This window comes from Labeo rohita, chromosome 5, assembly GCF_022985175.1.
Source record: "Labeo rohita strain BAU-BD-2019 chromosome 5, IGBB_LRoh.1.0, whole genome shotgun sequence".
In the NCBI taxonomy this organism is placed as follows: domain Eukaryota; kingdom Metazoa; phylum Chordata; class Actinopteri; order Cypriniformes; family Cyprinidae; genus Labeo; species Labeo rohita.
Window position 1 is genome coordinate 33,210,228 of NC_066873.1, and position 14,800 is coordinate 33,225,027.

At 35.8% G+C, this 14,800-nt stretch overlaps 1 protein-coding gene across 1 annotated transcript in view; it reads left to right on the plus strand.

The window, feature by feature from the left end:
• Positions 1–14,800, plus strand: part of si:ch211-26b3.4 (connector enhancer of kinase suppressor of ras 2) — a 51,188-nt gene that overhangs the window by 33,470 nt on the left and 2,918 nt on the right. Inside the window, 12 exon segments of the mRNA XM_051109328.1 lie at positions 326–406; positions 2,234–2,472; positions 2,777–2,811; positions 4,822–4,870; positions 6,998–7,046; positions 7,198–7,370; positions 7,641–7,714; positions 7,925–7,996; positions 8,075–8,145; positions 8,286–8,368; positions 11,155–11,292; positions 11,294–11,857. Coding sequence (XP_050965285.1) covers positions 326–406; positions 2,234–2,472; positions 2,777–2,811; positions 4,822–4,870; positions 6,998–7,046; positions 7,198–7,370; positions 7,641–7,714; positions 7,925–7,996; positions 8,075–8,145; positions 8,286–8,368; positions 11,155–11,292; positions 11,294–11,857 — 1,628 coding nt within the window.

Below are 14,800 nucleotides of genomic sequence, written 5' to 3' on the forward strand. Positions count from 1 at the left end.
CCAGTTTCTAACCATAAAATGTATTGTTGGAAACTGTGCACTGTTTTATGTATTATTAAATAAATTGTTGTATGCTTATGCGAAGTAACACAATGTACATCTTACATCATGTCTGAATGGCCATTTTTTAAGCCGGACATAGACGCAGTGCATTACAGGAGATTAAGCCACTAGGGAGCTCCGGCTTTAAACTGCAAATCTCAGCCATTTAGTATGTTGCAGTTGCACTACTACGTGCACTAACACACACCGAGAGAGTAGATGAAAGATGCTCTCAAATACACAAGGACATACACACTTAAATGTTGTATGTCTCTGCCTGTAGGTGACATCCGACAAGTTTCCATGGGAACTGAATGGCTGGCAGAGCCACAAGAATCTGGAGTTTACAAAAGAGGAAGCAGAGGTGATCATTTTACTCTTTTGGTATATTTTACTACTTTTTACTCCTGGGACCGACTCGTACTTTAATTTAAAACTTTGTAACTTTTAATCATTACATTATAACTTTTCATTAATGTGACTTTTGTCATTATATTTCTCTGCTCCTCTCTGTTATGTGCTTTATTGTTATTGTAGACATTTCTGACATCACATTATTTTTTTTTCCACCGAGCAAAGAAATTAAAAGTGGTTCGCTTAAAAATGCCATTAACAGTTCTGTCTTTTAAAAAATGGACAGATGTTGACCTCTGTGAGGATTTTAGGTTAGAGCTCAGTGTCGGTAATGTGAGGCTAACATAAATGCTCCATCTCTGATGCTTACAGCATCAGTAGGAAAGAGAGGTGTAAGCCAGTGGGCAGGTTTCCCACTCATATTTCTATGGAAATGTACACACTTGCCCACCATATTTAGAGATCTGTGACTATAAATTTCACATGTGTGACCCTGGACTGCAAAACCAGTCAGAAGGGTCAATTTTTTGAAAACATCATCTGAAAACTGAATAAACAAGCTTTCCACTGATGTACAGTTTGTTAGGACAATATTTGGCCGAAATACAACTATTTGAAAGTATGCACTGTAAAAAAATTCTTAATATAAAACGTAATATAATTTGTGACTTTGTGTTTAGTTTAGTCAACTTTAAATTTTAAGTTACTTAATGTTAATTTAAGTGACAACTGGAATATCACGTTTGAAGTTGTCCAAATAAAGTTCGTAGCAATGCATGTTACTCATCAAAAAAATAAGTTTTGACATATTTACAGTTGGAAATTTACAAAATATCTTAATGGAACATGATCTTTACTTAATATCCTAATGATTTTTGGCATAAAATTGATCATTTTTACCCATACAATGTATTTCTAGCTATTGCTACAAATAAACCCGTGCTACTTAAGACTGGTTTTGTGGTCCAGGGTCAAATATTATATGACATAAATATGTTTGTTATTGCATTTTGAGTTGACTACAAAGTTAGGAGCGTCTTCATGGTAACTACAACCTAGTTTATCAACCTAGTTTATCATGTGGCATTCTTAGTTGCATATCCTGGCATTTGCATGAAGCATGAAGAACATAAATGTCACAAAACTACAGAACTGACGTTTCAGAGCATGAGAACAGAGAATACAAAGCTGTTGGTGATTTTGTTTTAGTGAACTTTGCAACCAAAAGCAGGAAATACTGTTACATACGCTTGTCTGTGAAAGTTGAGAGTACAGCAAAGTGACAGACTTCTTTGAAGAGGCCACCTCTGCTTCAGAAAGCTGGAGGAACTGTAAACAACCATTACCGCTGCCTTTGGCTGTTCAGTAAAATGTGTTTTAATTAGAAAACTCTTAAGTTCAGATGCTATTTTTTATCTTTTGTGACACTTTTCAGCGTGTGAGCAGTAATCTGATTTATCTTGAAGAATCTACCTCCATGCGTGAAAAACAGAACCTTGTCAATGACCGTAACCAACTGTACTTTTTGGGATGTAAAAGGTGACATGTAAACATGTCAAATGACTAATTTATTACTTTCTTCTCTTTTTTTGGTGGACACTAATAATAGAACAGAGAATGCGTCGGTGACATTGGCATGGATATAAATAGAAAGCAAACCTCCTTGAGGGGAAAACAACCTCTAAAACCTCACACACAGACAGGAAGGTGTCAGAGTAGCTTCGTGCTGTGGCAGCTGGAGTCATAAAGAGTTGAATATTTCACAATATGCTCATTTTCCGCAACATGTTCCTATTATAATGTGACTCACTGCTTGTTTTCTGTCTTTCCCCATCAGATTCTGATTCCTCACTCTTGCGGTTCCTCAGTGATGACAGGATTTTGTTGATTCAGGAAGAGGCAGATTTTTCCCAGCGTGACACAAGCAGGCGATCTAGGAAGAAGAGCCGAAATCCCAGCAGTCCCAGTTTTCCCATTAGTCCCTCTATGCTTGCCCCGCCTGTGCGTTTGGACACAGGTCCCCCCGAGGGGCTGCCCTTCCCCGTGCCCGATTCTAACACAATGCCACACTACCATGTAAGTGAAATGTCAAATCTGGTCTGAGCTGTGGCATCAGTTTGGTCATCAAATATTATTTTTACTTATCATACATTCTGACATTTACATTTATTTAATAAAAATGTAAAAATTTGCTCATCTACTGACATACAAGTCAAATTATCGATCCATAATTTGATCGCGTGATTGTACACTGTCATACGCACACACATTCACACGTCTCTGGAACAGTAGTTTCTTTTCATAACACAGAACAGGAAATTCATATCTGTCTTCCTCTCCGTCTCTCTTTTTCTCTTTGTCATTCTGTTCTTTGCCTCAGAGAGCTGCAGACACACTTCGAGCAGATGCTGATAGGTACGTAAACTTCATACCTTCATTAAATTATCATATTTGTTGGTATTATATAATTATTATCCCATGGGGTTGACTTGTTAAGACAAAAAGTAAAGTTTACAGCTAAAATGTCTGTTATTTTTTAGCTTTGTCCTCAATCATTGTTTGTAAACGCTCCCATGTGGGTTGACTGTTGGGTCTAATATATTTTAACTGGTCCATGCTGTAATATGTGCCTCTTTGCATAGCCTGCATTAGATTGTGACAGACGGACAGCAATTTATATCATAATCTGCCCTGCCATGTGTCACTTAAATGCTTTAAATCGAACTGAATAACCTTCAGCCTCTGATTCTCATCACTGGGCTCATTCAGTAAGGTTTTCAGAGCGGCAGGTGCTACACAAGAGCAGATGTGTAGTTAGGTAGTTGTTTGGTGGATTTTACTATGTTTCATTCTGATCATTAGAGCATCTGGTGTTAAAATTAACAGTATCACTTCTGTTTACTCCTTATTACCTAACTGTGACTGGACTAGCCAAGATTCTGAGCATAAAGTTGATGTAATTGATGTGTAAATGTGGCCAGTTATATGTTAATCATAACTTTTTCACATCATAAATCCAGGGACTTAAGAATGAAAGGTTTTTGGAGACTAATAATTAATATATATCAATATTAGCAAATTTTAAGTTCTTAAAATGACAGCGTGCCATCTTAGTACAACAAACAATGCCAAAAGATAAAGGAGAGTTTGATTGCTTATGATATGGCCTCTTTAAAGATGAAGGCTTTGAGCTGGTCACTCCAGGTTCAAAAGCAGCATTCAAAGAGTTTTATGTTTGTTGATTTACAGATGAACAAGATGCTGCTCACACTTTTGATTGAGCACACAACAGTTGTCACAGTGACGATCTTAATGAACTGCCGTTTATTTAAAAATGAGGAACAGAAATTCCTTGGCTAGAGTTTTAAGGAGGTTTTTATTTCCTCTGTAAGAGTCTGTGGAGTCTGATGCTGTGGAACGAATCTGTATGAACATGGATGAACGGTCTTTGTTTCTCTGCTGTTAAAATGCATATAGAGAATTAGATTAAAGATCATTGTCTGGGTGGCTGAGGGCTAATTATAGTCATCACTATTCAAAAATATCATGTGTGTGAGGAGGGTGTGTATGTTATGTTTGAGGGTGAGTGTGTGTGTGTGAGCATGAGCAGCTGTGCTAGGGTGGTTTCAGTTAAAATAAGTTACGAAGTTAACCTCAAACACCAGCATCCTGTCCACTACCTGTGCCTTTGCTTAAGTTAAATAGGCGAGAGAATTTTTTTTTAAATTTTTGCTGCAGGTGGAATCACAAATGTGACTCTGGACCACAAAACCAGTCATAAGTGGCATGGGTATATTTGTAGCAATAGTCAACAAAATAATCAATTTTATGCCAAAAATCATTAGGATATTAAGTAAAGATCATGTTTAATGAAGATAAATTTCCCTACGTAAATATATCAAAACGTAATTTTTGATTAGTAATATGCATTCCTAAGAACTTCATTTGGACAACTTTTAAGGAAATTTTCTCAATATTTAGATTTTTTTGCACCCTCAGATTACAGATTTTCAAATAGTTGTATCTCGGCCAAACAAACCATCCTAACAAACCCATACATCAATGGAAAGTTTATTTATTCAGATGATGTATAAATCTCAATTTCATAAAATTGACATTTTATGACTGATTTTATGCTCAAACAGTTCTAATAACCACGCAATAAGAACATAATTGAAAACAAGTTTTGAAAGAATCCTTGAAAACTGTCTTTTGGTGTTAAAATAGAACTGTCAGGATTTACTAAAGATGCACAGTGAAGAATTGGTGCTGAAAAGGCATGGACACAATTATATTTGCACCTGACCTTATTGAATATGCATTTGTTTCCCTTTCAGAGGCAAAATTTATGGGAGCAGAGTATTTTTTTTTCTTGAATGACTGTCTCATTGTCTTTCTCCTGTTGTCTCTTTCTTTCTCTCTCAGATATGCCAGTTCAGGACTTGACCGACAAGCAGGGGCATCAATGAGGAAGGTAAGCCATAAGCACACTTACAGCATCAGTAGTGGTAATGAGAATACATAGTGCTGGGAACAAGTGGTGCAGATGCAATTTTCAGTAAAGATAAGTGATGAGATATGCATCCATCTTATTCAACTTCTCTTGCTAGAGAAAATCTTTTATTTTAACTTTTATTTGCAATATGGCAACAAAACACTGATTGGTGAACACCAGTTTTGTCATGATATTATTCAGGTTTGGACTTCAATTACTTCAGACTTCAGAACTTTCAATTAGTGCTGTCAACTGCTAAAAAATGTACTAATTAATCACACACTTTTTCTGAAAAATGTTAAAATATTTAAATATACTTTTAATATTGCAATCATTTCACATTCAATCTTAAAATGAATGTAGAAACAACATAAAAAAGTATATTTTTAATATTTGTTATTTTTTTTTTTATGACTGAAGGTATCACTGATACCAATATTACGGATGTCTCTAGGAATTTGTTCTTTTTTTCCCTAATAGCCATTCAACATTATAGTTGAGAGCAATCAATTTTAACATTTATTAGACTTTAAAATATAACAACTTAACTTAATTTAAGTGAACTTAAAACGTGGTGGTTGAAGAGAGATCCCCCCATATAACTGTAAAGTGCTTTACGGTTTACGGCAATGCACAATGAAAGCGCTATATATATGCCTCATTCATTCATTCATTTATTAAAACATTAATTTATTAAAAAATCTTCACACATAAACCCATTATTTACCTATGCGCTTCAGCAAGTAGGAAATATACAGAAATTGACTAAAGTTATCAAACACAAAATACTAAATTAAATATAGATGAATCCTTAAAGCTACAAAAGTTATTGATTTCTGCTTTTCTTTTGTTCTTTGATTAATAGACATCACAACAGCTGGGTTATTAGGTTATTTCCCTGCTATTACTTTGAGAACTACCGCTGCTGAATGTGAAGCGGATCTGACATGCATGTTTGTAGTTTCCTTCACGCTTTAACATGAAATGATACAGACTACAGCGTGCGTCGTTTAAAGTTGTCCGAATGAAGTTCTTAGCAATGCATATTACTAATCAAAAATGAAGTTTTGATATATTTACAGTAGGAAATTTACAAAATATCTTCATGGAACATGATCTTCACTTTTGGCATAAAAGAAAAATCTATAATTTTGACCCATACAATGTATTGTTGGCTATTGCTACAAATATATCTGTGCTACTTATGACTGGTTTATGACAGCAAGAATAAAATAAAATAAATATGTTTTTTTATTTCTTGCCTATTTAACTTAAACAAAAGCACAGGTAGTAGACAGGATGCTGGTGTTTGAGGTTAACTTCATAATTCATAGTAACTTAAACTGCCCTAGCACAGCTGCTCATGTTCACACTCACCCTCAAACATACACACCTTCCTCACACACACACACACACACACACGTTTGTTTTTGTGAATTGTGGGGACTTTCCATAGACTTCAATAGTTTTAATACTGACTAAACGATATTGTCTATCCCCTAACCCAACCCTAACCCTAAACCTACCCCTTACAGAAAACATATCTGCATCATTACACTTTTAGATAAACATCATTTACTATTTTTAATAATTTTTTAACATTGTGGGGACCGCAGGCAGGTCCCCACAATGTCAAAAATTTCAGGTTTTACTATCCTTGTGGGGACATTTGGTCCCCACAATGTAGCAAAAACAAGTACACACACACACACACACACTTTACGTAATATCCAAAAAATATTTTGGCATAAAAGAAAAATCGATATTTTTGACCCATACAATGTATTGTTGGCTATTGCTACAAATATACCTGTGGTACTTACGACTGGTTTTTGTGATCCAGGGTCACACATTACTATGTTTATTGTTGATTATAGTAGTACATTTTTGTTTTAAGATAAAATAAGTTTTAATCAAGACACTTTGCAGTAATGAGAACATGACTAAATAGACTTGTTATGTGTAACATATGTCAGGAGGAGTGGGTGTTTGTCAGTTATAGAATTTCATGACTTTTTTTTATAGAGAAAGCCTCACGGCTTTGAGTTATAAGAATGACGCAAGCAATTCTTCGCTGTTTACATGTCCTCCTTCTTCTCTCTCTAGTCTGTACATTATGCCTCTCTGAGGACCAAGCCCAAGAAAAAAAGCAAAGGTACGATGATGACGTACATACAAGCGTCTGGGTTTACTTTGAGCATTGTTGTGTGTTGTATTACACTGCGCTGTATTTTTCAAGAAGAATATAAAGTGTGGCCGTCTTGTCACAGTGTTATTCAGTCATTTAACATGCTTTGTGTGTGTAGGTTCCCTGAGTAGTGCCAGCAGGAGGCGTATTGCCTGCAAAGATCTGGGTCATGGCGACTGTGAAGGCTGGCTATGGAAAAAGAAAGACGCCACTGGCTACTTCACACAGAAATGGAAGAAGTACTGGTTTGTTCTCAAAGACTCCAACCTGTACTGGTACACCAATCAGAACGTAAGCAAACACAGTTTACTTCTCTTGCGTTGTGTGTACAGATGTATGAAAGCATATAGAGTCCATCTTATTTCAACTTCCACTTCTAAAACAGCTTAACAGTTCCACATCCAGCTAGTCAATCTCTACTGTTATTACTTATTGCACAATTATCAGCACTTTCATTACCTGCTGCCTTCATTGGTGGCCTGGTCACAGGCTCTTCTAGTTTTTCCACATTAAAATGTGCATCACATGTTCATCTCTCAATTTCTTTGTTTCCATGCTCAGGATGAGAAGGCAGAGGGTTTTATCAGTTTGCCGGAGTTTCGGATAGACAGAGCGATTGAGTGCAGGAGGAAACAGTGAGTGTCAGAAGACAACAATAATCATGCTTTCTCTTTATTGTGTTGGGTTTGCTGGTTTTTGGGTGGGTCGGTGTTTGAAACCCATCGGCTAGTGGAATCTGGGTCACTGCAGAACTGCTGATCTTTCTTTTACAAACACACACACATTGAGTATAAACTAGATTTTTGTGTCTGAACATCTCTTTTGCTTTGTCTCATTTGTTTCAGTGCCTTTAAAGCGTGTCATCCAAAAATTAAGAGTTTCTTTTTCGCTACAGATCATTTAGAGGAGATGAACAGGTTAGTGGTTTCAGAGCCCCTTCAGACATCAGCTCCCCACCCTGTTATTTCCTCTCACGTCTATGTTTCCTGTTTCAGGTGGATGAATCGTTTAGGCCTGGCCGCGATTGGCTACACGCCTGACGATCCGGTACCGCGTCCTGATGAAGGTGAGGTCACTTCCTGTGATGAAATAAGCCCACAGTGCTGTGATCTCATTCATTCTACTTTTACACCATTCCCTTTTTACTGTAAAGCCTAGTCTGATTATCATAAACTGTGATGTCATGTGATTCTGATTCTGGTTTAGATTACTGGAGTGAGAGTGATCAGGATGAGGTTGATGGGTCTATGACACTCAAACAGGAAGCCACGTACCACCACAACCCCTCTGTGAGTATAAACTGGCATCTATGTACATATTTGGGTATATTTACCCCAAAACATACCCATTTTCTACCATCACACTGGCACGCTACTGGTTCTGGAGACTGTTAACAGTTTCCACTTAAACCTCAAATCAGGAACCAGTAAAATCAGAAGTCAAGTGTCAGCATAATGTCTCAACTATGTTTTTTTTTAAATTTGCAAAACAAAACTGCATGGTACAAATTTAGGTTCCTTCTCTTAGATTTAAAGGGGTCATCGGATACAAAGTTCACTTTTACATGTTGTTTGTTGTCAGTGTATGTACAAATCTACCCTATAATGATAAAAATCCATGCAGTGGTTTTTAATTAATCTGTAAAAATAATATCCCCCTTTTCAAATCGAGCCATTCTCAGATGACTGTCGTTGTGGCATCACACCCACAGAGGCCGCTTCCGTGATAGTTGATTGACATAAGCGTCTTACCTCAGACCCCTAAATCAGCTGTAACAGTTCAACCTCCATTGTTTCGATGCCGGAGCAGGGGTGTAAGTTAGACAAGATTATCTCCGATTGAGCGATTGAGGTGTTGTGTTGCTGGATGTAATAATGAACATAGTGATCGTCATTTACTCCCGACATCTGAGCCGCTGAAGATGCAGTGGATTATGTTTGTTTGTGAAGGGAATGTGCCTCCCAATCTACATAAATACGCCTATGTTCACGCAAATCATTCATGATCCAGCTTCACTTATAGCAGAAGTTAGTATAAGGTTTTTTTATGAATCTCTGCAATCACCTTTCTTAATAGCGCACTAGTTAGCAAGTTGAGGCTAAACACGCTAAATGCGACTAAAGTAAATCTCTCAGAGCACAGCTCATCACTTCACAGAAAGCAAAGCTCATTTGCATTTAAAGGAACAATCCCTCAGAATGGGATGATTTTTGCAGAGCTCATTTTGACAAGTTAAAAATGATGTTGTTTTACATTACCATTGACAATTTTTAACCAAAGTATATTACATACTTCTCATTAAGACCCTAAAGAATCATATCAACTTTGGAAAATGGGAATCCGATGACCTCTTTAACAAATTTAAGCACCCAGCAGCACCTTGTTCCTATTCTTATTTACTCCAACAACTTTATTTACCTTCTGTCTGAAATCAATGATTTTTATTTTGACAGTTTTATGGTAACACTTTATTTTAGTTTAGTTTTATATGTAATTATTATTTTATTTAGAACAACTTATATTACATGCAACCATTTAATTGTTTAGGGTCAGTACTTTTTTTTTTTTTTTAAAGAAATTAAACATGGATTAATCAAAGTGACAGTGAAGACGTTTACACAGAAAGAAAATTTTAAACAAGGGAAATTCTATTCTCTATCATCTAAATGCTGTCCTTTTGAAGTTTCTTTTGATCAAAGAGCTGTAAATTAAATGTAAATGTAAACTTTTTTTTCATGGCTTCCACAAAAATAAGCAGCACTGTTCCCAACATTAAGTAATAAGAAATGTTACTTGAGCAACAAATCAGCATATTAGAATGATTTCTGACAGATCATGTGAAGACTGGAGTAATGATGCTAAAAATGATGCTTTGCCATCACAGGAATAAATTATACTTTAAAACATACACTACCAATCAAATGTTTTTGGACAGTAAGATTTTTAATGTTTTTTAAAGAAGTCTCTTCTGCTCACCAGTCCTGCATTTATTTGATCCAAAGTACAGCAAAAACAGTAAAATTTTCAAATATTTTTACTACTTAAAATTTGTTTTCTATTTAAATATATTTTAAAAAGTAATTTATTTTTGTGATTTCAATGCTGAATTTTTAGCATCATTACTCCAGCCACATCTAAAATAGAAATCTTTTGTAACATTTTACATGTCTTTATCATCATATTCTTTATTTAAATATATTAATTAAAATAAAATGTTACAAAAGCTTTTTATTTCAGACAAATGGAGATCTTTGGATCTTTCTATTAATCAAAGAATCCTGAAAAAATGTACTCAACTGTTTTAAATATTGATAATAAAAATAATAATAATAAATGTTTCTTGAACAGCAAATCAGCATATTAAAATGATTTCTGAGGATCATGTGACATCGAAGACTGGAGTAATGATGCTGAAAATTTAGCTTTGATCACAGGAATAAATTACTTTTTAAAATATATTCAAATAAAAAGTAGTTATTTTTAATAGTAAAAATATTTTAGAATATTACTGCTTTTGCTGTGTTTTGGATCAAATAAATACATAAAGGCTTGGTGAGCACTTAGAAAAACATTAAAAATCTTACTGTCCAAAAACTATTGACTAGTAGTGTATTAAAATAGAAAACAGCTATTTTAAACTGTAATAATATTTCACAGAATTACTTATTTACTTTGTTTAATCAAATAAATGCAGCCAGGGTGAGCATAAGAGACTTCTTTCCAAAATATTACATTTTTTTGATTTTGTAATATTCTAAATCATAGTTTGTGTTACATTGAAACCAGCTTATAACTATAGCATAAAGATGTTACATTTCATTACTTCAGTTGAGTAAATAAGTTGCAAAAAAAAAAAAGACTGTGATTTGTAGTTTGTTGGAAATATATGAAGTAACATTGGTCAGGTTTGTAATTTTTCTGCTCATAGAGAGGTTTGCTAAACAACACCATATTGGTGGAAAACTAGTAGCAAACTGACTCTGTTGCTCTCTCTGAATGTTATCTTATCTGAATGTCTCCAGCTTTTTCACTGATTGCTGACAATGATAATGACCAGTGTTTCTTTCATCTTCAGGGATCTTCGTCCAGTCCATTTCCTGAGCGGCATTTTTCCAGTGGCTCCACATTCTCGCATTCCTCCGCGGAAGAGTCCCATTCTTCCTGCCGATCCTCCCATCGAGAACGCCGCTCATGGCAGGACCTGATTGAAACCCCCCTTGACCAGCACAGGCCTACACTACCTGCAGACCGCAGAAGAGGAGGAGCCACCCCTGCTGTCACCTGATCAACACCGACAGGCCACGCTCCCCGCCCAACGCCGGCGTCCTCTGGAACGTGACGGGCCGTTTCCGTTGACGGACAGCGAAGAGTCCCGGCCTCGCCATCACACTCACAAGCAGCGTAGTCAGAGCCTCCCACGCCACCGCGACACACACGGACACTCGCACCGCAGCACTCGTACACACGCTCACGCACACACACATGGCACTCTAAGGCCAAGAACTCATCTCCATGAGGAAGAGGAGGAGGAAGAAGAGGAGGAAAAGCATGTTCGGAAATCTAGCAGCAGGAGGCCTGAGAGCGAAGAGAAAGTGTCCGATGGCACGGACGGCCTGCAGGAGCTGTACCGATCGCTGGAGCAGGCCAGTCTTTCAGCTTTCGGCCAGCAGAGGCCTTCCACCAAACAAGAGTTCAGACGCTCCTTCATCAAACGCAGCAATGATCCCGCCACAAATGAACGACTGCACCGCATACGGGTTCTCCGCTCCACGTTAAAGGTATGCAACACAGAAAGCAGTTGACCTTTTCATACTTTTGGATTTAGAATATAGAAGTAAACTATAACAGGGTGGACTTCTATTATAAACCCTAGTGAAGTAATGTTTTTTATGTAATATAAAATAAAAATATAGTATTAGTACACAACTGTGGTGAAAGTTCGGGAACTGTAAGTTTTTAAAATGTTTTTAAAAGCTTCTTATGCTCGCTGAGGCTGCATTTATTTGAAAAAAAAAAAAAAAAAAAAATGCCGTAAAATAGATATATGTATGCATTTTCTATTTTAATGCATTTTTAAAGTAATTTATTCTTGTGACAATAGCATTTATTTGAAATAGAAATCTTCTGAAACATTATAAATGTCTACTGTCACTTTTGATTAATTTAGTGCATCCTTGCTTAATAAAATTATTAAAAAATTGTATTAACCCAAAGTGTTTGAATGGTAGTATACATTACCATTTTTAAAAAAAGAAAATGTAAAAATGTATATTGCAAAAATGTTCAAATCTGTAAAATGAACTTAAATTTTAAACAGAGTTGATCTCTGTAAACAAATCTAGAAGAATCTAATGGACAATTCTAGAGGATCTCCATAAGCATTAAACAAGACTAAGACATTGTCAGCTGCCATCTGGCAAGGGTGCAGAAACTAAAAAAAGAAAAAAGGACATATTTTAAACCGTATTAGCTTAGCTCATGAATATTAATTAGGTGACTTAATGTTTGTTTAGTAGTGTTAAATGGACTTTCTAAAAGGTTTAGCTTTTATATTCTTTCCATGCACTACCGGTTGACAGAAGCGTCTGCTTGGCCAAGGGCACACATAAGTGGTGCACAGGTGCGGTTATGCAACCATACTAAAAACTACGCTAGGTAAATAATTTCAGAACGCTCATTTGCATACCGACGTGGTTGACAGCTGTTAATACACAATCACTGTTTTAGATTGACTAACTGTAATACTGCATAAGATTTCCATTCAAACTGAAAGCATAAATCTAGGCTTTGCGCTGCCAGTTTCAGAGCAAACACAAAACTGACATATTTATTCACTGACGCGCTTTACTTATTTCTGCCACTGAATAAAAAATAAAAGGTAACTGTGACTTTTTATCTCAGTATTCTGATTTTTTTCTTCAGAATTGTGTGATAGAAACTCACAACTCTGACTTTTTTTGTTCATGCCTTGCAGTTGTGACTTTATAACAGGCAGTTGTTATAAAGCTATGTAGCTGTTATGCATTCGTGAGTTATTAAGTCAGAATTGTGAGATATAAACTCTCAATTCAGTGAAAATATCAGTCATTTTTATCAGTCCCTCAGAACTGGACATTAACTTGCAATTTATATCTCAGATTTTTTTCTCAGAATTTTGAATTCTTATCTCGCAATTCTGACTTTATAACAGTTATTAAGTTAGATTTGTGAGATGTGAACTTGCAATTCTGAGAAAATATCAATCTTTCTTTACCATTAGAACTGAACATTAACTCACAACTTATATCTTGCAATTGCAAGTTTATATCTCACAATTCTGACTTTATAACATGAATTGCAAGTTATCAAGTTAGATTTGTGAGATCTGAACTCGCAATTCTGAGAAAATATCAGTCTTTTTTTCCTCCCTCAGAATTCACCCTTCGCAAAAACCCGCCCTCCTTAGTTACTTTTGCTATGTCCAACAAACTTTGTTCTCACACAACACATCATGTTCTCACGCGGTGAAAAATACATCACTGACCAAAGAGGAAACTGACAACATGCCAACAGACAAGACAGAGCAGATTACTTCTGGTATGAAACAAGGTCTCAGCTTTACAATGTTGTAATTTTTTAAGAAATTCAAACTAAACCGTTTTGTGGCTCTTTAATGAGTCGTGACAATTGCGAGTTTGTATCACACAATTCTGAGAAAAAAAGTCAGAATTGTGAGATAAAAAGTCACAATAACCTTTTTTTATTGTTTATTCAGTGGCAAAAATGGACTTACTTAACTTGGCATTGCGAAACCCGGAAGTGCCTATACTTACTTGCTGGCAACCAAAATAGAACCAAAATGATGAAAAATCATAACGTATTATAAAATAGTTGTATTTTTATTTAAAGGGAACTCCACTTCCAGAACAACAATTTACAAATAACTTACTCACCCCCTTGTCATCTAAAATGTTCAAGTCTTTCTTTCTTCAGTCGTAAAAAAATTGTTTTTTGAGGAAAACATTTCAGCATTTTTCTGTATATAATAGACTGCTATGGTGCCCCAATTTTAAACTTCCAAAATGCAGTTTAAATGTGGCTTCAGACAATCCCAAATGCGGTTGTAAAGGAGGAAGAAGGGTCTTATCTAGCGTAACGATCGGTTATTTTCATAAAAATAATACAATTTATATACTTTTTAATGCCAAACACTTGTCTTGTCTTACTCTGCCTGGACTGTTTTTGTTCCTGTTCATGAAAGTTAGGGTATGTCAAAAAACTCCCATCTCATGTTCTCCCTCAACTTCAAAATCGTCCTGTATTTTACCTTATTTGTTAAGGGTGTTTGATCTTTTTGCGTGTTCACTTTGCAAAGACTGAGTCGGAACTTCTGCAGCAATGTAGGATGATTTTAAAATTATTTTTAGAGGTTGAGGGAGAAAATACGGTCAGAGTTTTTCGACATACCCTAACTGTCTTGAGCCAGAGTACACAGAGCTCAAGGATTGCAAGACAAGATGAGCATTTGAGAATAAAAAGTATTTAAACTGTATTTTTTTTTTTTTATGTAAATAACCGATCGTTTCGCTATATAACACCCTTCTTCCTTGGCTGGGATGGTTTACAACCACATTTGGGATTGTTTGAAGCTACATTTAAACTGCATTTTGGACGTTCAAAATCAGGACACCATATCAGTCCATTATATGGAGAAAAATGCTGAAATGTTTTCCTCAAAAAAC